At 43.8% G+C, this 27,798-nt stretch overlaps 1 protein-coding gene across 3 annotated transcripts in view; it reads left to right on the top strand.

Moving 5' to 3' along the window:
• FCHO2 (FCH and mu domain containing endocytic adaptor 2) overlaps positions 1-27,798 on the top strand; it is a 458,555-nt gene that overhangs the window by 184,380 nt on the left and 246,377 nt on the right. For 2 of the 3 annotated variants that reach the window (XM_030193297.1, XM_030193296.1), the window contains exons 11-12: positions 6,188-6,212; positions 16,580-16,606. In XM_030193297.1, coding sequence (XP_030049157.1) covers positions 6,188-6,212; positions 16,580-16,606 — 52 coding nt within the window. The remainder of the gene's footprint in view (positions 1-6,187; positions 6,213-16,579; positions 16,607-27,798) is intronic. The other variant, XM_030193298.1, reaches the window with a different exon arrangement.

Below are 27,798 nucleotides of genomic sequence, written 5' to 3'. Positions count from 1 at the left end.
AAACCAGATATTCAGTGCTGATGCCTGAACATGGGTCAGCATTGAATATCCAGGAATAATGCCAGTGATAGCCAGCAAAATGCACACCACATCTGGATGAATATTGACCTCTTGGTTTCTATTCACAAAACTGTTCATTTTGAACCTTGCTTGAGTTCTTACATATTTTGCATGTTTTACAATTTTATTTCCTGTTATTCCTGACTTGTCATAGAACCCTCTCCCCCTCTTCCCTTGTCATGGAAACCTTTATCAGCTTTGCTTCCATAGCCTTTCTTTTTCTTCTTAATTAACATTTTTGCTTTGTGACATTGGTGCAATGTTTATTTGTAGAGTTTTTCTCTTTCTTGTAATTACATTTTAGACCCACCCTATCTGGGACACTGCTTTACTACACCCTACTTGTTCTGGACTGGTCAGATATGAATGAAAAGGAAGAAGAAATTATCTTACCTGATTGTCTTCCTTCCTTTAGTCCTACCACACCAGTCCAGAACCCTTTTTTGATTAATTTTTTGTGCGCGGACAAGCAGGCTGCTTGTTCTCACATGTGGGTCGACGTCCGCGTCGGCCCAGGAATCGGCATTTTGCAAGCAAAATATAATAAAGGTTTTGCCAGAGTCTTCTGGCACGCGTGCAGCGCACACTGTGCATGCGCAGACCAATTTCCCGCCCATTGCGTGAGCACGTTTCCTCAGTTGTTTTTTCTCCTCGTTGAGTTGCGGTGTTTGCTTTTGCTGCTCTTCTCAGGCCCAGGAGAGAGTCTTCGTTTTTTTTAATTTTTTTTTCTTTTATTATCATTTTAAAAAACAAAAGAAGAGAGAGTACCTTTACTTTTGTTAGTTTTTTCTCCCTTTTAAAGTTTCCTTTCTTTTTTGACGCGGCCAGGTTTTTCCCCTTATTTTTGTGCCTTTTTCTTTTAACAGGCACAATCGTGTCTTTTGATTTTTGCCGAAGCCGTTTTTCCTTCCCTGTCATCGAAGACTCCCAGTGGCTTCAAACTTTGTACTCGGTGCAACCGGACCATCTCAGCTACTGATACCCACGCCTAGTCTATCCAGTGCCTTGGGCCCGACCATAGCCCTGCCGCTTGTAGTCTTTTTCGACGCGGCCATGTTTTACACCAAGGAAGCCGTCCAGATGTGGCTTTGTGCTTGCTGTCACGGCATGTTTCTCCAAGCCACTTATCTGGCAGGCATAAACAACAGTCTGGCCGACAGGTTGAGCAGGATAATGCAACCTCACGAGTGGTCACTGAAAATGGGCGTGGTCCGCAAGATCTTCTGAGCTTGGGACACCCCCTCGGTGGATCTTTTTGCCACTCAGATCAATCACAAGGTCCCTCAGTTCTGTTTCAGGCTTCAGGCCCACGACAGACTAGCGTCCGATGCCTTTCTCCTACACTGGGGGGCAGGCCTTTTGTATGCGTATCCTCCCATACCTCTAGTAGGGCAGACTTTACTGAAACTCAAGCAAGACCGCGGAACATTGATCCTGATTGCACCCTTCTAGCCGCGTCAGATTTGGTTCCCTCTTCTTCTGGAGTTGTCCTCCGAAGAACCGTGGAGATTGGAGTGTTTTCCAACCCTCATCAGTAAGAACGAGGGGTCGCTTCTACAACCCAACCTCCAGTCTCTGGCTCTCACGGCCTGGATGTTGAGAGCTTAGAATTCGCCTCCTTGGGTCTTTCAGAGGGTGTCTCCCGAGTCTTGCTTGCTTCCAGAAAAGATTCCATGAAGAGGTGTTACTCTTTCAAATGGAGGAAGTTTGCCGTCAGGTGTGACAGCAAGGCCCTAGATCCACTTTTTTGTCCTACACATACCCTGCTTGAATACCTTCTATACTTGTCAGAGTCTGGTCTCAAGACCAACTCTGTAAGAGTTCACCTTAGTGCTATTAGTGCTTTTCATCGCCGTGTAGAGGGTAAGCCTATCTCTGGATAGCCTTTAGTTGTTTGCTTCATGAGAGGTTTGCTTTTGTCAAAGCCCCTTTCTGACCTCCACCTGTGTCATGGGATCTCAACGTCATTCTCACTCAGCTGATGAAAGCTCCTTTTGAGCCACTGAATACCTGCCATCTGAAGTATGGAAGGTCATTTTCTTGGTGGCTGTTACTTCAGCTCGTAGGGTCAGTGAGCTTCAGGCCTTAGTAGTATATGCACCTTATATCAAATTTCATCAGAACAGAGTAGTCCTCCACTTGCACCCTAAGTTCCTGCTAAAGGTGGTGTCGGAGTTTCATTTGAACCAGTCAATTGTCTTGCCAGCATTCTTTCCCTGTCCTCATACCCACCTTGGCGAAAGCAGTTTGGATACCTTGTACTGCAAGAGAGCATTGGCCTTTTATGTGGAGCGGACAAAGCCCTTCAGACAGTCCGCCTAAATGTTTGTTTCTTTCGATCCCAACAGGAAGGGGGTCGCCATCGGAAAACACACAGTCTCAAATTGGCTAGCAGATTGCATTTCCTTCACTTATGCCCAAGCTGGGCTGACTCTAGAGGGCCATGTCATGGCTCAGTGGAGTGGAGGAGTAGCCTAGTGGTTAGTGCAGTGGAGTTTGATCCTGGGGAACTGAGTTTGATTCCTACTGCAGCTCCTTGTGACTCTGGGCAAGTCAGTTAACCCCTCCATTGTCCCTTGTACAAAATAAGTACCTGAATATATGTAAACCACTTTGAATGTAGTTGAAAAAACCTCAGAAAGGCAGTATATCAAGTCCCATTTCCTTTTCCCTTTTGCTCATAATGTTAGAGCCATGGCTGCGTCAGTGGCTCACTTAGTCAGCCTCCATTGAAGAGATTTGCAAGGCTGCAACGTGGTCATCAGTCCACATATTCACATCTCACTACTGCCTTCAGTAGGATACCCGATGCGATAGTCGGTTTGGGCAGTCAGTGCTGCAGAATCTCTTCGGGGTTTAGAATCCAACTCCACCCCCCTAGACCCATTTTTGTTATGTTCTAGGCTGCACTCTCAGTTAGTTGTTTATGGTTTCAGGTCAATCTGTGTTATGTCCTCGCCGTTGTGAGGCCCAATTGACCAGTGTTCGTTGTTTTGAGTGAGCCTGATTGCTAGGGATACCCCACATGTGAGAACAAGCAGCCTCCTTGTCCTCGGAGAAAGCGAAGATACTTACCTGTAGCAGGTATTCTCCGAGGACAGCAGGTTGATTGTTCTCACAAACCCGCCCATCTCCCCTTTGGAGTTTTTTGCCTCTTTTTATGCTGTTTGATTTAACTGAGGGAACTTGCTCATGCGATGGGTAGGAAATCGGTCCGCGCATGTGCGGTGCGTGCTGCACGCACACCAGATGACTCTGGCAAAACTTTGTTTATATTTTGCTTGTAAAATGCTGATTCCTGGGCCGACGCGGACGTTGACCCACATGTGAGAACAATCAGCCTGCTGTCTTCGGAGAATACCTGCTACAGGTAAGTATCTTTGCTATTTTGGCTTATTTTTTCTTGGATATCCCTGCTTCTTCTTTTGGAATTCCCCTAACCATTGATTTTACACATCTCCTAACTCGGTGAAATACCTGTATGTTAATAAACGTTATACTTCAGTGCTAGATAAGACTCACACCTGAATGCCACATTTGGGGGTCTTTTTACTAAGGTGTACTGAAAATGGCCTGTGGTAGTGTAGATGCATGTTTTGGGCGTTTGCAGAATCATTTTTCAGCACACCTGCAAAAAATGGCTTTTTAAAAATTTTTTTCCTAAAGTGAATGTGCGGCAAAATGAAAATTGCTGCGTGTCTATTTTGAGTCTGAGACCTTACCAACAGCCACTGACCTAGCAGTAAAGTCTCATGTGGTAACTGGGCGGTAATGAACTACATGCGCCAAATGCCACTTGGCTTGCGTAGCTGATGCGCACCAGAAAATAAAAAATATTTTTCGGGCGCAAGAAACGGACATGCGCCAAATATGAAATTACCGCAAGGACCACGTGGTAGCTGGGCGATAACTCCATTTTGGTGCGCGTTGGGCGCGTGTAGATGCTTAAGGTCCCTTTAGTCTCTAGTTTTCAGTATAATCTGACAGAAGGATCCAAAGCACCATTGCTTTGCTATTTGAAATACAGAGCATTTTATGCTGCAGTGCTGCACAATATTCATGTCCTGTTCCTGGCCAGATCCAAAGATCTCTATTCTATCCTCATCCTTCTCGATCTATCTGCTGCTTTTGACACTGTTGATCACTGCCTACTCCTTGATACGCTGTCCTCACTTGGATTTCAGGGCTCTGTTCTTTCCTGGTTTTCTTCATATCTCTCCCATTGTACTTTTAGTGTATACTCTGGTGGATCCTCCTCCACTTCTATCCCAATATCAGTTGGTGTACCTCAGGGATCTGTCCTGGGACCTCTTCTTTTCTCCATCTATACTTCCTCCCTTGGTACTCTGATCTCATCCCATGGTTTTCAGTCTCACCTTTACGCAGATGACTCCCAGATCTACCTCTCCACACCAGAAATTTCAGCAGTAATCCAGGCCAAAGTATTAGCCTGGCTGTCTGACATTGCTGCCTGGATGTCTCACTACCATCTGAAACTAAACATGACCAAGACTGAGCTTCTTATCTTTCCCCCTAAACCAACCTGTCCTCTTCCCCCATTCTCTGTGGATAACACTCTCATCTTCCCCGTCTCATCTGCTCATAACCTTGGGGGTCATCTTCGACTTCTCTCTCTCTCTCCTTCTCTGCACATATTCAATAAACTGCTAAAACCTGACGATTCTTTCTCTATAATATCACCCAAATTCATACTTTCCTTTCTGAGCACACTACCAGAACCCTTATCCACACTCTTGTCACCTCTCGCTAATACTATTGCAACTTGCTTTTCACAGGTCTCCCACTAAACCATCTCTCTCCCCTTCAATCTGTTCAAAATTCTGCAGCATGACTTATATTCCGCCAGTGTCGCTATGCTCATATTAGCCCTCTCCTTAAGTCACTTCATTGGCTATCCATTTCCACATACAGTTCAAACTCCTGTTATTGACTTAGAAGATCATTCACTCTCCAGCTCCTCAGTACCTCTCCACTTCTATCTCCCTACGCTCCTCCCCAGTTATTCAGTTCACTGGGTAAGTCTCTCTTATCTGCACCCTTCTCCTCCACTGCTAACTCCAGACTCCATTCCTTTTATCTTGCTGCACTATGTGCCTGGAATAGACTTGCTGAGCTGGTATGTGAAGTGCCATCTTCAAATCTAGGCTAAAAGCCCACCTTTTTGGTGCTGTTTTTAACTCCTAACTCATACTCACTTATTTAGCACCCATTTTTATCATCCCCACCTTAGTAATTCCCTTATCCCTTATTTGTCCTGTTTGTCATAGTTATATTGCAAGCTCTTTGAAGCAGGGACTGTCTCTTTATCTCCAGTGTACAACGCTGCATTCGACTAGTAGCTCTATAGAAATGATAAGTAGTAGTAGTATATTCATAAAGGGTAAATCGCCTGGAACTATTTTTTTCTCTCTCCGTCCACTGGTCAAGAGACGTAGCCAACTTGTTCTGGACTGGTCTGGTAGGACTAAAGGAAAGAAATTTGTCATGTAAGATAGAATTTCTCCTTAAGCCCTTGTGTAAAGCCATGGCTGAAATGAATACTTTTTAAAATTCCGTGCATGCCTTTGAGCTGGTATAAAAGCTGATGAGGAAATTTTTTCCCTTTGTAAAATGGAGAATACACATGTAGATTTTTATCCTGCCTGAGACATCTCTAAATGGTATTCCAACACTCCCCCTTGAAATCTTTGGTATGGATCTCCAAATGTAAATAGTGGCTTTCTGAAATCACTGTTCAAACTTTTTTGCTATCTATACATATAAATGCTGCTATTGACACATGGAGATGCTTCTAAAATAACCCCTAAAACCCATGAGTCCTCGTAAATAAACCATGTAAAGAAATGTTTTTTTCCAGTAATGTGACTGTATTCCATATGAGGGATTGTTATAATGAAATCCAAGGTTTATAACCCAAAGGTTGCTGCATATTTCTTACATTTAGTTGAATTTGTGTGCGAGTAGAGGACTGGAAGTTGAAGGAGGAAGAATGGTTAACAAAACTGGTCCAAAATTAATCTTTTTTTTTTCCCCAAAAAAAATGCTTTATGAAATTTGTCTTGTCTTTGATGTATTGAATAGTATTTTTTCTTTCCTTTAAAAACAGGGAATGCACAGATACTGATTCAGTTGTAAGTATTTGTAAATTTTATTTAAGAACCATTTTGTATTGATGATGTTATGACTAAATATTGTAGGTTTGTCTGTTCCTTCATAGCAAAAACATTGCCCTATCATAACAAATTCAGTAGTAGCACTGTAATCTTTTAACTTACAAACCTGTTTTTCTCTCCATGGAAGTTGAACACGCAGAACTTTGTCCAGTTGCAGCTATAATTGTTGGATAATTCTTAAATTAAAGGCATTTCCATTTTAATTATATGCTTAACATTCTTCTGTGAAAGTGCTCAGTACACACAAATTTCCTGAAGAATAAAACTGTACTGGCTTAGTATTTCTCTTATGTTGTGCTTATGTTAAGGGAAGAGTACAATAATTAAGAGATAGGTAGATATCAGTGAGATCATTGGGCCGAATCTAAGCAGGAAGGATTAGTCACACAGCATTCATTATAAGCTAAAACCTTCCAATTTCCCCAGTTAGATTACTTGATTTTAGATTTTTGAGCTATAATAATATTTCTGTCTGGAGTTAGTGAGAATCTGTATTATCTTTTATATAGCTTGCCCAAATGCAAAAAAAAAAAAAAAAAAAGAACTGCTACTGTGGGAGACTAGATTTACAGAATAATTTAACTTTCATGTAAGCTAAGTTTGTTTTACAGACTGTTTCACTGAAGGCTAACGTCTTTGAAAAGTAGAAAAAGCCACATTTTTTGCTGTTTATTTTCCTAATTTATGCGCCTTCTATTTTCTTGATAAGTTAAATCATGTTATATATTTTGATGTAAAAAAATGAATTGTGTTTACTTGTATTAGTGTTGAAAAAATCCTGCATTACAATATGTTATACTAGTAACAAAGGCCCATTTCAAATCGCAATGAAACGGGCGCTAGCAAGGCTCCCCTCTGTCCCTTTGTGTCTCCGTGTGTCGCCGGCCCCCCTGCAGCCTCTGTGCGAATGTGCTGTCGCCCTGGCCCTTTTGGCACGCCCCCCAGCGTCCGTGACTGTTCCCTTCCCCCCGATGTGTGTGTTGCCAGTGCACCCCCTTCCACCCCCACCGATGTCGTTGCTGCCGGCGCTCCCCCCTCTCCGAAGGCCCCCCCACCCCACTGACCTGCCGAAACAGAAGATTTTAGCGTCATGTGAATGCCCCTGCAGTAGGAACCGATAGAGTAACGTGTGCCCCGCCCTCGACGTCATCGCGTTTTGACGCGAGGGCGGAGCAGAGCTACAGTGCAGTACAACGTTGGAGCTGAGAATGTGCTCCGCCCTCAACGTCATATCGTTTGACGCGAGGGCAGGGCCCACAGACTGTGATTTTGTGTGGCTTCAGACCTTCGAACTTACGAACCTGGCTTCAGTGACGTCAATGCAAATAGAACGTTGAGGGTGAGTTTTATATATATAGATGATTTATCATTTTTTAATATTGTCCTATTTTAATTTAATTGAAATGATATCTTTCCTTTATCCCACTCTGAAAAATGCTGTAGAGATTTAGTTTTGGTCATAGATTTCCTATTTTTGAGTGAATAAGCCAAAGGTGCAAGTAACACTGAAATTGTACTAGAAATATTGGGTTCTAACACCTCTATGGTAAAGTCATTGGTGTGACTTAACATATCTATTTGCTTGTTTTTCTGGTGATAGAAATGTGGACAAATGCTAAGTGATGCACATTGGGAAAAATAATCCAAATTGTATTTATCTGGAGTTAGGGTCCACCTTGGGAGGTCAGCACCCAAGAAAAAGATCAAGGTGGTGGTGTAGAAAATACGTTGAAATCTTCTGCCCAGTATGTGGTGGCGGCCAAAAAAAGCAAACAGGATGCTAAGAATTATTAGGAAAGGGATGGTAATTAAGACCAAAAATATTATAATGCCTCTTTATTTCTCTGTGGTGCAGCCTCACCTTGAGTATATTGTGTTCAGTTCTGGTTGCTGTATCTGAAAAAAAGATATAGTGGAGTTAGATAAAGTTCAAAGAAGAGCAATCAGAATAATAGAGGATGGAACGCCTTTCATATGATGAAAGGCTAAAGAGGTTAGGGCTCTTCAGCTTGGAAAAGATATGATTGAGGCCTAAAAAATCCTGAGTGGTATAGAAGGAGTAGGAGTGAATCGATTTTTTTTTTACTCTTTCAAAAGGTACAAAGTTACATGGAAACAGTTTAAAAACAAATCAGAGAAAATATTTTTTTCACTCAACGAATATTTAAACTCTGGAACTCTTTGCCGGAGGATGTAGTAACAGCGGTTATCGTATCTGGGTTTAAAAAAAGGTTTGGAAAAGTTCCTGGACAAAAAGTGCATAGTCTGCATTACCACCTGAGAGAGCTGCAGAGCTCTGCCAGCTATTAACCAAGCAGCAGGATTGTAGAAAGTACATTCCTCGAGCAACTTGTGATGCATTCAATGTGGCATCCAAGGCATGCTCCATGGGTACTGAGATGTGCAGACTTACCTGGCTGCGAGCCTTGCACCTAGAACTGACAGTTCAGGAGTAGCTGGCAGATGGCCCATGTCAGGGTGACAGTCTTTTTGGTGACAAGGAGGAGGAGGTCACTGACCTCATCAAGAAACCTACTGATAACATTAAGCCACTGTCCCGGCCCACTCCTAATGTGGCCCTCGTCTAGGAGGTATTCAGGCTTAGGACAGTGGAGGCACTACTGCTCTTTGTAGGGTCCTTCCACCCTCTCATTTATCCCAGACAGGTCAGAGTTCTTGCTCCCATCCACAGTGGCAGAGAGTCTCATCTGGTTTCTCGGTCAAAGCAGAGGAAGGGCTTTTGACTGGTTCCACAAGAGCATAGCCGAAGCAAAAGTAGCTGTTTGGACAACCTACCAGTAGGGAGGCAGCTGATTTTTTTTCTTTTTTTTTTTTTGAAGAAAGATGGTCCCTTATTACCTCATATCAGGGGAGACCACGTGATGCGGTGGAAGCAGCAGCAGTGAATTCTATGCTGCTCTGAGGGACCCCGCTCTACTTTGGCTTTTTAGCCTCATCAGACCCTCTTCCGACTACTGCTGGCGCTAAAGAAAAGTGGACGAAGGTGCATGGAACACTATTTTGCCCCGATGCCGCTAGCTAGCACCAGAAAGGGCAACAAAAACGAAAAAGAAAAACCGACTGGGCCCGGCGATGAAACTAAGATGGCGGCCACGTCTCCCTGCAGCGGAGCAGAGTTCACCCCCCGACAATTGGAACAGCTGGTTACGGCGGTGGGAAGCGCTCTGGAGCCTCGTTTTGTCTCACTGGAAGGCCAGCTGGGGAAATTTGACGGGCTGCTAGCGGACATCGCAAGTCGAACCACGGAGGCGGAGAAACGGGTTTCTGATCTAGAAGACAGCTGGAAGAGCTGGGAGCCGGAACTAACAGGGCTAAAAGATAAACTGACAAGCCAGACGGAGAAACTAGACGACCTAGAAAACAGAGCGCGAAGAAATAACCTCCGTCTGGTAGGCATCCCGGAAAGCATCACAGAAAGAAACCTTGGCCCTCTGTTGGAAGATTGGCTTTCAAAGGAATTTGCATTTTCAGATAGCAGAGGCCCGCTTTGTATTGAGCGTGCGCACCGATTGGGGCGCACCCCTCAGAATGGTCAGCGGCCTAGAGTGGTGATTATAAAAATACTTAATTACCTACATAAAGAGGAGATATTGAGGGGATATCGCCAGAATCGAGAGGCTTTGAGGTACGCTGAGGTCCCGGTGCGCATCTTCCAGGATTACTTTACAAGCGTGCAAGACCGAAGAAAGAAATTCCATCTGATATGCACAGAGCTGGTAAAGCGGAAGGAGAGGTTCATGCTGATCTACCCAGCCACACTAAAACTTTTTCATCAGGGGAAATGGGTTCCTTTTACATCGGATCAGCTGGCCTCACAGTTCATAACCGAGAACTAAAGAAAGAGGAAGAACCCACTTGACTTTGAACGACATATACATTCCTCGAGAATGGGGCTGGCAGAAACTAACTGTTTTCACCGGAGCACCGGTGAAGAGGAGATTCGTATGTATGGAGGGCTAAAAGTTATAAGTACATTGAGTGGAGGGGGGGGGGGGGGCTGAGGGGGGCGGGGACCTCTGCATGTCGTCTCACCTTTGATGGGAATTTTCCTGTCTAAAGGGAAAGCAGTTCACTGGGTAGGAGAGGGGAATGGGGGTAGGGATAGTTGGGGGGGAGGGGAGGAAGGGGAACGGGAAGATGAGTGGGGGTTTAGTGGCAAAGCTACTGGTCAGTTATGGATCAGTAAGGCAAATGTCCTAAGTGTGGGGTATGAGGTCATAAGTACTAAAGTCCCGGGAGGAGGGCTGGGCTCCCGGGTCTGGAAGTATCTGGGAAATTTGAAAGAGCACAGCTACTGGGATCACGGCTAGTTGTAACTTGATCTGGAATGTGGGTGGAATCACTTCTCCCATTAAGCGACACAAGATTTTGACACACTTAAGGCGGCTACAAGCTGACATAGCATGCTTGCAGGAAACGCGGTTGTCTGATGAAGAGCATAACAAATTAAAGCGGGCATGGGTGGGTCAAGTTCATTTTGCGTCATCAGGGGCCCGACAGGGAGGTGTGGCAATTTTGTTGCATAAAAGATTAGCGCAGAAATCAGAGGTTATTTTCAGAGACACGAATGGAAGGTTTCTTTTAGTCAAGCTGTGGCTCCAGGGGAGAGAAATATATTTGCTAAATGTATATGCCCCAACACCCTTTGAAAAACAATTTTTCCCAAACTTATTGAAAATACTGCTAACATATCAGCAGGAAAATATTGTAATGGTGGGAGACATGAACACCCTTATGGATCCGAGGCTGGACTGTACCGGGGCAAGACGTGGCGGGTCCCTGGGAGGGCATGAAAAAGGGGTTCTGGAGGCACTAACAGACACCATGGGCCTAGTTGATGTGTGGAGGTTGTTGCATATGGGGGAGAGGGACTATACCCATAGATCAAGAGCGCATGAGACTTGGGCACGGCTGGATTATATCCTGATGTCAGCATCTTTATTCTCGTCGGTGACAGATGCGCAATTGGAGCAAGCAGTGGTGTCAGATCATGCTCCGGTATGGGTGAGGCTGGAGGCTGCAAGTGGATTTCAAACAATACAGAGATGGAGGTTCCCCAATTACCTAGTTAAAGATCTGGATTTTCAAGAGTTTATACGGAATAAATGGGAGACATATGTGGGTAATAATGTTCAACATAGAGTCGATCCCAAATTGTTCTGGTGTACGGCGAAGGTGGTATTGAGGGGAGAACTCATTTCGTATGTGTCACGTCTGTGGCCGTGACCACCCTCAGCCTTACCTTTTTTCTGGGGGTCAGCAGCTCTGCTGGCTTCTGTCTGTGTTTGTGTTAGTCTTGTCTCTGTCCTGGTGTGCTGGCTGCTTCCAGCATGAACCTGATTGCTTCACTAGACCTCACCTGTGTGGGCTATGCCTCTCTAGGGAGCCAGCATCTAAGATGGCTGCCACCGGCTCTGTGCCAGCTTCCAAGATGGCTCCTGCTTGTCTTTCCTGTGGGCTCACTTCCTATGTGTGTCAAGCCTCTCTTTGGGGTCAGTGTACTTCCTGCTTCTGTCCTGCTGCTGGTGACTCATCAGTGAGAGCCTTCATAAGGAAGTGCTGTGCTTGCAGTCAGGGCCTTTTGCATAAGTGTTATGCTCTTAGGCCAGGTCAGGTTAGTAAGTGTCTGCTGCACTACTGCTTAGCTTTTCTCTGGGTTCCAGCCCAGCTTCACTCTGTGTCTCTGTTGTCCTTCCGTGGGGTGTCTTCCCTGCCACTGTCTGTCTGTGGACTGCGGTCCTTCCTGGCTTACCCTGAGTTGGGGTGAAGCCTCTGTCTGTGGACTGCGGGTCCTTCCTGGCTTACCCTGGGTTTGGGGTGAAGTCTCTGTTCCTGGCTTACCCTGTGTTTGGGGTGAAGCCTCTGCTCCAGGCTTACCCTGTGTTGGGGGGAAGCCTCTGTTCCTGGCTTACCCTGTGTTGGGGGGAAGCCTCTGTCCCTGGCTTACCCTGGGTTGGGGTGAAGCCTTTGTCCTGGTTTCTCTGTCTGTTCTCCTGTCTGTCCCAAAGACCCTTGGCCTGTTAATCCTGGTTACTCTGTTTGCTCTGCTGCCAGCCCAAGACCCCTGGCCTGTTCTTCCTGGTTTGCTCTCTTTACCCTAAGTCCTGCCTTGCCTAGCCTGTGTGCCTACCCTGCTTGTATATCCTGAGTGTATATCCTGAATCCTGTATCTGTCTAGCTAGTGTGTATTTCCTGGGTGGTTATTCCTGTATCCTGTTTCCACCTAGCTAGAGGGTTTACCCTGTGGGTATCCCCGGATCCCCGTTCTGCCTAGTGTGTATGCTGCCCTAGTCCTTGCTCCTGCTAGGCTTCTGTACGCCGTGTGTTCCTTGGTCTGTCTTCTGGGTCTTGCTAGTGGCTGTGCAGCAGCACACTGTCTGAGTCTAGTTCCGTGCCCTGTCACCCTCGTGTATCCCAGACCCAGGGTGGGTCCTCTGGATCTTCAGTTCCTGCCTTATCCTGTAAGTCCTACCGGCCGCCTGCACTTCGGAGCTCAACTCCGGAGGAACAGTGGCTAGGTGCAGGTGAAGCTGTTCCTGTCTCATCTGTTCTAGTTGCCTGCCTTGTACTACTCCAGTCCAGAGTTCAGTACTGCTCTTCTGTGTTTCCAGTCCCGAGGTGGTCTTGCCTGCCACTGCCGCTCCTCGGCCGTGGTCCAAGGACTCATGTACCCAGGGTTCCCGGGGAAGAAGCCTGACAGAATGTGAAGGCCCTCGAGAACGCAACAGTATGTGGCCGCAAGACGAAAAAAGGTAGCTGCCAGTATTTTGAATTTGCAGCACAGCCTTAGCAGGGCAAGGCAGAGGTTTTTGCAATTCCCCTTTAGGGTTAACAGAGAGCAGTATTCATCCCTGCAGATAACACTAAACACTTTGTTGCAAGAGCAGACCCAAAGATGGATGATATGCCAAAAGTATCGACTTAATCGGTTTGGCAACCGCACAGGGGGCATGCTGGCGAGACTGGTGTCCTCAAGGGAGAGCCCCCGAGCAATTACAGTGCTGCGGGATAAACAAGGGAAGATGACTAATAAACCAGAGGAAGTGAAGCAAATCTTATATGGTCACTTCCAAAAAATGTATAGTGCAAGCAGCGCCTCATGAGAGGTAGATATTGGGAATTTTCTGGCCAAAGCAGGCATGCCCAGGTTGCCGAAATCGGCTACAGAGGCAATTGGGATACCTTTACAAATTACAGAATTACAGCAAACCATTAAAGGATTGAAAGCCAATTCGGCGCCTGGTATCGATGGGTACTCGGGCGAATTTTACAAGCTTATGCAGCCTAATCTGATAGGGGATTTATTTGAATATTATAACATGGTTATTCAGGAGGGCAGACTACCAACACATGAAAATACTGCACTGATAGCGTTATTGCCTAAACCAGGTAGGCCTGTGGACGAACCGGAGTCCTACAGGCCTATCTCCCTTATTAATGTAGATATTAAGATTTTGGCAAAAACGCTGGCTAATGTAACAGCTAACAGATTGTCACCATACATGGCAGAATTGATAGACACTTCACAGGTGGGATTTATTCCTAATCGTCATTCTGTATGGCATGTTCGGAGGATTTTACTCTCCATGGCACATATTTTTATTTATGTTGATTTATATACCGTGTCTTGTTGCAACTGCAAAACAGAACGGTTTACATATATATAAAAAATTGGTATATACAAATAAACAGACATAGGAATTCCATTCATGACAGGAGAGCACAGCAATCAGGATAAACTACATAATAAATCAGTACAAATTAAAAATCTAATATACAGTTAAGCTACCCCATTTTTCTTTGTCTTTTCGACCTTATCTCATTATGCTAAGTTCTGTTCTACATAGCTTATAAAGAGAAAGGTTTTCAGAAGTTTTCGGTAATGGAGATAAGATTTCTCTAGTCTGATCTCCTTTGGAAGGCTATTCCAAAGGGAGGGTGACAGGTAGAAAAAAGCCGATATAGTAACTGGCAGGGGGAAAAAGCAATGTTGGTTAGCCTAGATGCGGCTAAAGCCTTTGATCAGGTGATCTGGAATTATTTGTTTAAGGTCTTGGACTGGGTGGGTCTACCAGAGTGGGTGCTGGCGGCTATACAGACACTATACTCGGGCATGTTTGCCCAACTATTGGTTAATGGGGGACTGTCAAAGAACCTAGCAATACAGAGAGGAACCCGGCAGGGATGCCCTGTATCCCCATTTCTTTTTGATCTCTCCCTAGAACCATTGATTAGGTTGCTAAACAAAACTAGAGAAGTTGCAGGAATCACAGTGGGGATGGAAACAAAGGTAGCGTTAGCTTATGTGGATGATATAATGCTCCTATTGGCTGATCCTCAGAATTCTTTGGAGAAGGCTCTAGAAATAATAGCAGAATATGGGGAAATATAGGGGTTTTTATTAAATCTGCAGAAATCATGTACGTTAGCCTTAGATGATGAGTTAATTCAGCAGTGGAAAGGTAAATTTCCTCTCAGATGGGCTGAGGGGACTTTGAAATATCTAGGGGTACAGATCACTAGAGACATACCGTGGCTATATGCAGCCAATGTGGGTCCCCTAATAGAGATGACCAGAAGGAAGCTCATGATATGGCAGGATCTGCCTTTTTCATCGTGGGGTCGGATTGCATTGATCAATATGATCTTAATTCCAAAGTGGCTATATGTATTTCAACAATTACCGTTGTATTTATTAAGGAAAGATGAGAGGATAGTGAACAAGCTGATACAGACATTTCTATGGAAAGGGAAAAGACCCAGATTAACGATAGAAACTCTGATAACCCCAAAAGACAGTGGAGGAATGGGACTTTTAAGTATACAAAATCTTACGATTGCATGCTCCATGCGACATATTAACGATTGGTTCAGGGGAACATCAGAATTCTCATTAACAAAGCTAGAGACATCCAGCCTTCTCACCGGGGTGGGGGAGGTAGTGTATTTGGGCTATGGGCAAAAAAGGGTATTATATATATAGCCCAGACTATTAATGAAGAGGGCCATATTAAATCATTTAGTGACTTACAAAAGCAATATGGGATTTCCCCGGGTCATTACTTTGCCTATTATCAATTACAACACTACATCTCCTCCTTATTGTGGACGGATCTGACAGAAGATGTAATTGATGTCCTGACAGAAAGTTATTCATTAGGGTCGCAACAATCAGTCCCGCTGAGATTTCATCATCAACAATTAAAGGATACAATGCCTGAAATAAACTATGAACGTTTGAGCAAGAATTGGGGGGCCGACTTAGGTTGTGTAATCACAACAGACTTATGTCGTTCATATATCAAGGGGATATACGCGTTAAGGCTATCTGTGTACCAACGAGAAAAGGTGTATCGCTTTATAATGAGACTACATATCTCACCGAAACGGGCAATGTTGGCAAATATAGGTGGGTCAGGGGCTTGTCTGAAATGTGGTGCTGGCATGGCCTCCTTGGGGCATATGTTTTGGTCCTGCCCCTTGATAGGTAAATTTTGGCAGAGATTATTAAAAATGGTGCAGAGTATGTGGGACTGCTCATTGATATGGGACCCGCTGCTTCTGTTTCATAGCTTCAGATACACCTCGGATCCTCCCGCGGGCCTAAAGGGATTTCTGGGAATGGCCATATTTTGCGGCATTAACAGCATTTTAAGGGTCTGGCTCTCCCCGTCGGGCCCCTCGCTGCAGATGTTTAGAACTCAAATGATACAACAAATGAGAGTGGATAGATGTGGGGTTAAAAAATGGGATAGTGATCCTGGTGCTCAGTTCATGGCCAGATGGGAACCGCTGTGGCTAACTCTACCACATAAGGGAAGAAGTTATATATTAAATTACTGATCCATGAGTACTGTAATTTACAGCCGTGCTGCCAGGGATATGGGGGGGGGGGGGGGGGGGAATTATATAAAATATGCAAAAGTTCTTGTTGACAAGACAAATGTTTTGCTGTTATATAGAAACAGGTATAGTCGTGTTTTACAACTATGTGGACGATTGGAAGCTGTTGTGTTGGAAATGAAGCGTCCTCTGTAAAAGATGGGACTAAAGGGGACATGATACATGTAGTAGATGGCTGTGTTTCCTCATGTACACCTGAATTATTTTTGTTGTGGTTTTTTGTCTTCAATCTGGAATGTTAATAAACAGATTTAAATATAACCTCACATCAGTGGGTCCTCAAAATAGGCCAGACATGCTGCACTCTGCAGTTAGAATGAACTCCTCCAAATTGTCCACGAAGAGCATCAAAATTAAGCTCACCACTGGGAATTACTTATGTGGTCTTCTCCTTTTTACAGACCAGTGCAGTTGAACCATATCACCAGGTAATACATTTATGTCAACTGGGCTGAAAATTTTATTGGCTGTATTGTACAATGGTCAATACTGCATTGCAAACTATGAAGTAAAACAATTTTTGTAATGGGTTAATCGGTTTGCATTGCTGGCCTTGCATCAGTATCAATGCATGTGCTTTCTATAAATGCTTGTTTTTGTTGCAGGACCAAGTGGAAAGTGGAGCAGAGTTGGTTAGAGAAGGAGTTATGGTTGGCAAGAGGAGAACAAGAAGAGAAACTGGGACCATGAGGGTTTCTCATGGTCCCAGTTTCTCATCTCATGGTTTCCAATATCATCTTTATGCTGACGATACCCAGCTTTATCTCTCCACACCAGACATCACTGCAGAAACCCAGGCCAAAGTATCGGCCTGCTTATCTGACATTGCTGCCTGGATGTCCAACCGCCACCTGAAACTGAACATGGCCAAGACCGAGCTCATTGTCTTTCCACCCAAACCCACTTCTCCTCTCCCTCCACTCTCTATTTCAGTCGATAACACCCTCATCCCCCCCGTCTCATTTGCCCGCAAACTCGAAGTCATTTTCGACTCCTCCCTTTCCTTCTCTGCCCGTATCCAGCAGACAGCCGAGACCTGTCGCTTCTTTCTTTATAACATTAGCAAAATTCGCCCTTTCCTCTCTGAGCACACCACCCGAACTCTCATCCACTCTCTCATTACCTCTCGCCTTGACTACTGCAACCTACTCCTCACTGGCCTCCCACTTAACCATCTATCCCCCCTTCAATCTGTTCAGAACTCTGCTGCTCGTCTTCCGCCTAGACCGATATGCTCATATCACCCCCTTCTTTAAGTCACTTCACTGGCTTCTGATCAGGTACCACATACAGTTCAAGCTTCTCCTACTAACCTACAAATGCACTCAATCTGCAGCCCCTCACTACCTCTCTACCCTCATCTCCCCTTACGCTCCTACCCGTAACCTCTGCTCACAGGACAAATCCCTCCTCTCAGTACCCTTCTCCACCACCGCCAACTCCAGACTCCGCCCTTTCTGCCTCGCCTCACCCTATGCTTGGAATAAACTCCCTGAGCCCATATGCCAAGCCCCCTCCCTACCCATCTTCAAATCCTTGCTCAAAGCCCACCTCTTCAATGTTGCTTTCAGCACTTAACCATTGAACCTCTATCCAGGAAATCTAGACTGCCTCAATCTTGATTGACTGCACTTTTTGTCCTTTAGATTGTAAGCTCCTTTGAGCAGGGACTGTCCTTCTTTGTTAATTGTACAGCGCTGCGCAACCCTGGTAGCGCTTTAGAAATGTTGAATAGTAGTAGTAGTAGTGGAGCTGTAGCTCTTTTAGTTGGAAACATAGTTGGTGGAGGAACAGCTACCAGCTATGCCGTAGGTGTTTGGGATCACTAGTTCATGCCTTTTTAGTGATTGGGAGATAAAGTGGAGAAATAAATAAAGCTAATGTGCATCAGAGGGAGAGCAGTGAGGGGCTGGTGTGTGCTATATAATTCATGCTCACCTTGGTCTCCTCTGTGGGGTGTTTTCACACATCTACTTTCAAATTATGATTATTTCCTGTGATATATAATGTTATATTTCCCCACTTCAATTTAGTTACCATCCTTGTACATAAGGACATAAGAGTAGCCATACTGGGTCAGACCAATGGTCCACCTTGCCTAGCATCCTGTTTTCCAAACAGTGGCCAAGCCAGGTCACAAGTCCCTGGCAGAAACCCAAATCGTGGCAAAACTCCACTTGTGTATTTATAAATACATACTTATAAAATTGCTATTGTTTGTATTTACTGTACTTATAAACCCAGATATATTTGTAACTTACTTTGAACTCTACTTGAAAAGCTGGAGATAAATAAACAATGATGATATGTCCATTTCATCGGGCTAGGAATGTAGAGGAATGATCACATATAGTGAAGAGATTTTTACCAGAATGCTATTTACTCTTCTTACAGAGTAAGCTAGTAACTGAAATCCAAACATTTGTTTAGAGTGCCCCACAGTATAAACAAGGGGAATTTAATTTCCTTTGGATTAAAGGAAGGTTGTCACAATTGATACTGCTAGGACTCCTTGACTGACATTAGAAAAGATGTGCTGGGCAGGTGTCATGGTGTACCTACTCAGAGGACAAGCAGTGGGAGCCCAGTTGGGAGCATTCTCCCAGCTTCTTTCTAGAAGCTTTTGGATCTGCCATTGTGCATGCGTACTCGATTTCCCACCTGTCATTGCTGTGCGGGACTAGCCAGTCTTCTTTCAATCTCTGAGAAGTGAAGATGATCGTTGCATCTCACCACCCCCCAGAGCTCGCGGCTGCTATTTCTAGGCATGATTCGACTTAATTTCGTAGGTATTGTATGGGATCATTGTCTTCTTTCCCCTTCCTTTTGTTTCTTTCTAGTTTTTGTCAGCACTTATTTAGTTTTCTTTGTTTTTCTGCGACTCGCAGCCCCCATAGACCTGAGTGCTCCAGTCAGGGTATATTTTTTTCCTTCATTTTTCATCATTGAGTCGTTTGATTTTGCTTTGGCTGTTTTCTCCAGTATGTCCCAGAAAACTCCCAGTGGTTTTCAGAAGTGCTGCTGCTGTGGTAAGATCATGTCATATACTGACACTCAAAATTGTTGCCTCTCATGTCTGGGACCCAACCTTAGCCCTCGCCAGGTCGGGTTTTCAGGATTTTCTCAATGAATATTCATGAGATCTGTTTGCATACAATGGGAGCAGTGCATGCAAATAGCTTTCTTGCATATTCATTGGAGAAATCCTGAAAACCCAACTGGATTGTAGCCCTCGAGGACTGAGGTTGGACAACCCTGATCTAAACTATGTCAGCAGATGTCCAAGAGAACCATAAGAGTCAAGAACAGTGCAGAACTATTTTTGGCATCGTCAAGTCCGGTCCATTGACTTCGACATCGGAGGCATCACTCCCTTTGGTCCCTGGAGTTGCATTGAACACTGAGGATGCATCAGCATAGGTCTCTACTTGGCTTGACATTGAACATCGATAAGAGCCCATTGGGGTCAAGAATCATCACACCCTGCACTGAGGATACATATAGATTCAACATTATTCTTGACACCAAAGGATTCCAATGCCATGTGCCGGGGTGGATGCCAAGAAGTATCGGCGTCTCCATTGAATCACGCTGGTGACCAAAACATGTTCATGTCGAGAAGGTGGCTCTCCTTCCATTGATTTAATGCTGATGCGCCAGCCTCCTTTGAGTCAGGACCAGCCTTCTGATTCAGCCCGATACCTTCTGTGAACCTGACCACACTGACTGAGCCCTCACCTTTACTGGTGCCAGTCTCTGAGGTGCGGTTCAGAGCCATGCTCCAGGAGGAGCTGGGGTGATTTCTTGCCCAATGCAGTGCTGTGGCATTGAAGGTGTCGAACCCAGTGCCAGTCCAGTCCATACTAGAGGCCCATTTTCTCACTATTGGCCGAGCATTGACACTGATGCCCGAAGGGATGTCAGTATCCAGGCTCTTGGCGGAGGAAGCTTCCTTGAGGCCCAGGTCCCGTACTGTTTTTTTTTTGGTGCCTGCCCATCTGTCTAAGTGCCCTAGACAAGTGAGAACTCAGAGAAATGGTTTCCTGAGTCTCTTTCAGACTACGAAAGAGACTGAAGCTCTCTTGGAGGCGGAATCTTTGGAACTTCCTTCAGATTCCTCTCTGCCACTTGACAGGAGAAAGTCTCTCCCTGAGGAGCTTTCCTTCACCAGTTTTGTCAGGGAGATGGCTCATACTAGAGCTCTTTCTCCTCCTTTCCTGATATCTCCGAGGAGGAAACCGCCCGCCTTCTTTCCTCCTCAAAATGCACCACTTGTTCCTCTGATCCCATCCCCACCAACTTACTTAACACCATCTCTCCTACTATCACCCCCTCCATCTGTCATATCCTCAACCTCTCTCTCTCCACTGCAACTGTCCCCGACACCTTCAAGCATGCTGTAGTCACGCCACTCCTCAAAAAACCATCACTAGACCCTACCTGTCCCTCCAACTACCGCCCCATCTCCCTCCTACCCTTCCTCTCCAAGACACTTGAGCGCGCAGTCCACAGCCGCTGCCTTGATTTTCTCTCCTCTCATGCCATCCTTGATCCGCTTCAATCCGGTTTTCGCCCTCTTCACTCGACAGAAACAGCACTTTCTAAAGTCTGTAATGACCTGTTCCTTGCCAAATCCAGAGGCCACTACTCCATCCTCATCCTCCTGGATCTATCCGCTGCTTTTGACACTGTCAATCATGACTTACTTCTTGCCACACTGTCCTCATTTGGGTTCCAGGGCTCTGTCCTCTCCTGGTTCTCCTCCTATCTCTCCCACCGCACCTTCAAAGTTCACTCTCATGGATCTTCCTCCACCCCCATCCCCTTATCTGTTGGTGTTCCCCAGGGATCGGTCCTTGGACCCCTTCTCTTCTCAATCTACACCTCTTCCCTGGGCTCCCTGATCTCATCTCATGGTTTCCAGTATCATCTCTATGCTGATGACACCCAACTGTATCTCTCCACACCAGACATCACCGCGGAGACCCAGGCAAAGGTATCGGCCTGCTTATCCGACATTGCTGCCTGGATGTCCAACCGCCACCTGAAACTGAACATGTCCAAGACCGAGCTTATCGTCTTTCCACCAAAACCCACTTCTCCTCTTCCTCCACTTTCTATCTCAGTTGATAACACCCTCATCCTCCCCGTCTCATCTGCCCGCAACCTCGGAGTCATCTTTGACTCCTCTCTTTCCTTCTCTGCGCATATCCAGCAGATAGCCAAGACCTGTCGCTTCTTCCTCTTTAACATCAGCAAAATTCGCCCTTTCCTCTCTGAACACACCACCCGAACTCTCGTCCACGCTCTCATTACCTCTCGCCTGGACTACTGCAACTTACTCCTCACCGGCCTCCCACTTAGCCATCTATCCCCCCTTCAGTCTGTTCAGAACTCTGCTGCACGTCTCATATTCCGCCAGAACCGATATACTCATATCACCCCTCTCCTCAGGTCACTTCACTGGCTTCCGATCAGATACCGCATTCAATTCAAGCTTCTCCTTCTTACCTACAAATGCACTCAGTCTGCTGCCCCTCACTACCTCTCTACCCTCATCTCCCCTTACGTTCCCGCCCGTAACCTCCGTTCACAGGATAAATCCCTCCTCTCAGTACCCTTCTCCACCACCGCCAACTCCAGGCTCCGCTCATTCTGCCTCGCCTCACCCTATGCTTGGAACAACCTTCCTGAACCCTTACGCCAAGCCCCCTCCCTGCCCATCTTCAAGTCTTTGCTTAAAGCCCACCTCTTCAATGCTGCGTTCGGCACCTAACCCTTACCGTTCAGTGAATCCAGACTGCCCCAATTTGACTGCCCCGATCGGACCGACCGTTCACTTGTCTATTAGATTGTAAGCTCTTTGAGCAGGGACTGTCTCTCTTTGTTAAATTGTACAGCGCTGCGTAACCCTAGTAGCGCTCTAGAAATGTTAAGTAGTAGTAGTAGTAGTAGTAGCTAGGGCAGAAATGTTGTACATCTTTGATTTAATGCTCCTCCTAAAGAAGCTGTGATAGTGCCCATTCATAACATCCTTAAGACTGTACAGATGAGACAGTGGGAGACACCTCTGTCTCACCTATTCATAAGAAGTCTAACTTTGAGTCCAGTAGGCTCCTGGATTCAAAAAGCTCCAGCTTTTGCACCATTCCATGGTTGTCAAATCTTCTTTCAAATAGGCCAAGAGTTCCAAGTCTCACTCCTTGATTCCCCTGGGGACGTTAGATTTTTTTGGGAGGAAAATATTTCAGAATGCTATGCTAGCCTCCCACTTCATGAGCATGTACTCGAAGTCCTTATTGAACAGTGTAGTGAATTTTCAGACACTCTACTATTTGAGAAGGCTATGGAACTCCGCCAGTTCGTAGCCAAGCATCGGGAGTGTCAAAAGCACCTGGCACTGACAACCTATGATACGTTTGACCTATTGGTGGGAGGGAGGATGAATATTTTCCAGGAAAGGTGTGACCCCTTGTAACGTCAGACCAGTGGGTTCTCAAAATCAGTCCAGGTAGGTTACTCTTCATTGGTGAACACTTCCTCCAACTTGCCTCTCGAGAGCAACAAGGTTAAGCTTTTAGCACCAGGAATTGTTTCTACAGAAACTCTCTTTTTGCAGGCAATTCAGTTGAGCCTGTTCCACCAAGGGGAAAAGGGAAGACATTTTACTACAAGTATTTCCTGTCCCCCCCCCCAAAACTGGCGGATTTCATCCCATCCTAGACCTCAGGGCCCTGAACAAGTACCTGGCCAAAGAAAAGTTCAGGTTAGGCACCTTAATCCCCTGATTCAGGAACGATTGACAATGCTGTCTGGACTTAAAGAATATTTATTCCCACATTCAGATACTTCTGAGGCACAGGAAATATCTAAGATTCAAAGTAGGAAAACACCAGTACAAGTGGTGAAGGGCAATCTTGTCTCATCAATCTACTACATTTCTTTGAAGAGGTGAACAAACATGTGGATAAAGGTGAGTCGGTCAATATTGTGTATCTGGATTTTCAAAAGGCATTTGACAAAGCCTCCAGAGGAAATTGGAAAGTCATGGGATAGGAAGTAGTGTTCTATCGTGGATTAAAAACTGGTTAATAGATAGAAAACAGAGAGTAGGGCTAAATGGTCAGTGTTCCCAATGAAGAAGGATAGATAGTGGGTCCCACAGGGGTTTGTGCTGGGACCACTGCCTTTTAACATATTTATAAAAGATATAGAGATGGGAATAACTATTGAGGCAATTAAATTTGCTGACGTCACAAAGTTATTCAAAGTTGTTAAATCGCAAGAGGATTGTAAAAAATTAGAAGAGGATCTTATGAGACTGGGCATCCAAATGGCAAATGATGTTTAATGTGAGCAAGTGCAAAGTGATGCATGTGGGAAAGAGGAATCCGAAGTATAGCTACATGATGCAAGGTTCCCCATTAGGAGTCACCGATCAGGAGAAGGATCTAGGTGTCATCATTGATGATACGTTGAAACCCTCTGCTCAATGTGTAGTGGCAGCTAAGAAAGCAAATAGAATGTTAGGTATTATTAGGAAAGGAATGGAAAACAAAAATGAGGACGTTATAATGCCTTTATATTGCTCCATGGTGCGACTGCACCTTCAGTACTGTGTGCAATTCTGGTCACTGAGTCTCAAAAAAGATATTGTGAAATTAGAAAAGGTACAGAGAAGGGCGACAAAAATGATAAAGGGAATGGGACGACTTCTCTATGAGCAAAGGCTAAAGTGGCTAGGGCTCTTCAGCTAGGAGAAAAGATGGCTATGGGGAGATATAATAGAGGTCTATAAAATGAGTGAACAGGTAGACGTAAATCGCCTGTTTACTCTTTTTCCAAAAATACTAGGACTAGGGGGCATGCAATGAAGCTACAAAGTAGTAATTTTAAAACAAATTGGAGAAAATATTTCTTCACTCAACATAGAGAGGTGTGTAATTAAACTCGAATTCATTGCCAGAGAATATTGTAAAAGAAGTTAGCTTAGCGGGGTTTTAAAAAGGTTTGTATAACTTCCTAAAAGAAAAATCCATAAGCCATTATTAAGATGGTCTTGGGAAAATCCACTTATTTCTAGAATAATTACTATAAAATATATTCTACTGTTCTGAGATCTTGCCAGGTACTTGTGACCTGGGTTGACCACTGTTGGAAATAGGATACTGGGCTTGATGGACCTTCAGTCTGTCCCAGTATGGCAAACACTTCTGTTCTTAAGTATCATGTTCTGCCTTTTGGTCTTGTGTGAACACCAGAGCTGCTTTTGTGCTCATTGGGGTGCCTTCTGGGGTGCTTCTTGGCTGTCCCTCTTGGCAGTTTTTTTTACTCTTCTTCTCGCTTTTCAGTGTCTTCTTTATGTTTACCCCACCCCTCGTTCTGCACACCATGGTCTCCTTGATCCCAGTTGTCTTCAGCCCTTGACTCTGCTGTCCTTACTGACATCCACCCGGTCGGCGTTATCTTACCTTGATTCCCTCTGCTCTCCCCCCCCCCCCAACTGATGTAGCCCCCGGGTCTCAGTTCCACTTTGGTCTCCTGAATGATTTCTTCATTGAAGGCTCCGACATCCTTTATCCTTATCAATCTAGTTTCCTTACACATCACAGGACCAAAACTCTTCTTCTAACTCTTTACTATAATGTCCACATTGCAGTTGATCATAGTCTCTGTTATCATTGTCTCTCTCAATCTCTCCTCTGCGTTTGACTTAATCACTCTCCTCTGTCATCTTCACACCATTTGAATCTCTGGCTCAGTTTGCTCATGGTTCTCCAGCTATCTTTCAGATCGCTCCTTTCAATGTACCCACCACACCAGTCACTCCCTTTCTTTCCCTGTTTGGTCTGGGGTTCCACAAGGATCCATTTTCTCTCCCACCATATTCAACATTTTCTTTGCACTACTTCTTACCTTCATTCAGGAACAGGGCTGTTTACCTTTCTATTACGCTGATGACATTCAGATTCTTTACTGGGTTTCTGATCCTCTTTTCTCCCCTCACTGCTTTCTCCTCTTGACTCAAAGATCATATATTTTTCCTTAACCCTTCCAAATGTGAAGCTAAAGGTGTCCAAGGTTCAAACCTCTTGGCAGGACACAGCTGAGCAGATGTTGAGATTACTGGGCCACATGGCCTCCACAGTGTATGTTACACCCATGAAACATCTTCACATGAGGTAACAAAAGAGAGAGAACAAAGTACAAACTAAAGTCCAAACAAAAAAAACAGCACCACGGGCCTTTAAAAATGGAACACAGTTCTTTAATGAATGAGCCTTGACAAAAAGACCCGACACGGGCCGTGTTTCGGTGACTAGCACCTGCGTCAGGGGTCTACATAGAATACAAAACATAGAAATAATATATTTTTAAAAAATTGTTTTAAATATAATGAGTAAAACCAAAGATTAATATTTAGACTCATCAAGCATACATATATAAGCCTATATAAACACCTAAAGCATTTAATATTTTAACATTCTCATATATTATTATATAGTAATTTGAAAATAAATGGATAATTAATCAAAACAAAAATGGTAACTCACCACAGTGATGACGTGGAAAACTTGGGGAATAACTCGAATATATTCCTCTACAATATATTATTCCTTACTTTTGGACAAAAAATTTTTCATATATTAATATTATATGTTTAAAACGCTTATTTTAATTATTTATAATATATTTTATAAAAAGGTCATATTATATAATGGCTATAACTAAATTTCATATTCATAAAAGCTTAAACTAACAGGTCAAAAATAATTTTTTAAAACATTTTAAAATATACAATACATTTCAAACATTACACTGATAATATCATAAACATTCAAATCAGCACAGAAATGAATAAATATATACATCTTCAAATATAAAAAAGCCAAAACTATAATATCTAGTGGCATTACTTGATCTTAATTTTAAAAAGACAACATTTTGTCACTATATGTGCATGTGTATACATACACATATACATACATACACACATACACATACATACATACATATATATATATACACACACACACACATACATACATATGTATGTGTGTGTATGTATACACATACACATATATTATAGCATTAATTGTGATTGGCAGATAACAAAATAAATGCAAATTTTAAAGGTATTTTGTCACTAGCTAAAATACCATTAGCAGTTACAAATAAAATTTACATAATTAATTGTAATTGGCAGATAACGAAACAAATATACCCAGAGCTCCAAAAGATAATAGAAGCCCTGTTAATGCTATAATATATGTGTATGTGTATGCATACACACACATACATATGTATGTATGTGTGTGTGTGTATATATATATATGTATGTGTATGTGTGTATGTATATGTGTATGTATACACATGCACATATAGTGACAAAATGTTGTCTTTTTAAAATTAAGATCAAGTAATGCCACTAGATATTATAGTTTTGGCTTTTTTATATTTGAAGATGTATATATTTATTCATTTCTGTGCTGATTTGAATGTTTTTGAAGGTTTATGATATTATCAGTGTAATGTTTGAAATTTATTGTATATTTTAAAATGTTTTAAAAAATTATTTTTGACCTGTTAGTTTAAGCTTTTATGAATATGAAATTTAGTTATAGCCAGTATTATATAATATGACCTTTTTATAAAATATATTATAAATAATTAAAATAAGCGTTTTAAACATATAATATTAATATATGAAAAATTTTTTGTCCAAAAGTAAGGAATAATATATTGTAGAGGAATATATTCGAGTTATTCCCCAAGTTTTCCACGTCATCACTGTGGTGAGTTACCATTTTTGTTTTGATTAATTATCCATTTATTTTCAAATTACTATATAATAATATATGAGAATGTTAAAATATTAAATGCAATGTTAAAATATTAAATGCTTTAGGTGTTTATATAGGCTTATATATGTATGCTGTGAGAACAGGACCCTAGATTGTCTTCCTTGTCCTAAATGGACCCTGCTTGAGTACCTTCTACACTTGTCAGTCGGGTCTCAAGACCAACTCCGTAAGGGTTCACTTTAGTGCAGTTAGTGCTTATCATCAACGTGTAGAAGGTAAGCCCATCTCTGGACAGCCTTTAGTTGTTTGATTCATGAGAGGTTTGCTTTTGTCAAAGCCCCCTGTCAAACCTCCACCAGTGTCGTGGGATCTCAACGTCATTCTCACCCAGCTGATGAAAGTTCCTTCTGAGCCACTGAATTCCTGCCATCTGAAGTACTTGACCTGGAAGGTCGTTTTCTTGGTGGCTGTTACTTCAGCTCGTAGGGTCAGTGAGCTCCAGGGCTTAGTCGTGGATGCACCTTAAACTAAGTTTCATCACACACACCCTAAGGTCCTGCCGAAGGTGATGTCAGAGTTCCATCTGAACCAGTCGATTGTCTTGCCAACATTCTTTCCCTGATCTCATGCCCACCCTGGTAAAAGCAGCTTGCACACTTTGCACTGCAAGAGAGCATTGGCCTACTACATGGAGCAGACAAGGCCCCACAGACAGTCCGCCTAGCTTTTTGTTTCTTTTGATCCCAACAAGATGGGGATTGTCATCGGGAAACACATCATTTGTAATTGATTGGCAGATCACATTTCCTTATGCC

Source organism: Microcaecilia unicolor, chromosome 2, assembly GCF_901765095.1.
Source record: "Microcaecilia unicolor chromosome 2, aMicUni1.1, whole genome shotgun sequence".
In the NCBI taxonomy this organism is placed as follows: domain Eukaryota; kingdom Metazoa; phylum Chordata; class Amphibia; order Gymnophiona; family Siphonopidae; genus Microcaecilia; species Microcaecilia unicolor.
The sequence above is the reverse complement of the archived record's forward strand: the minus strand, read 5'-3'. Positions and strand labels throughout refer to the sequence as shown.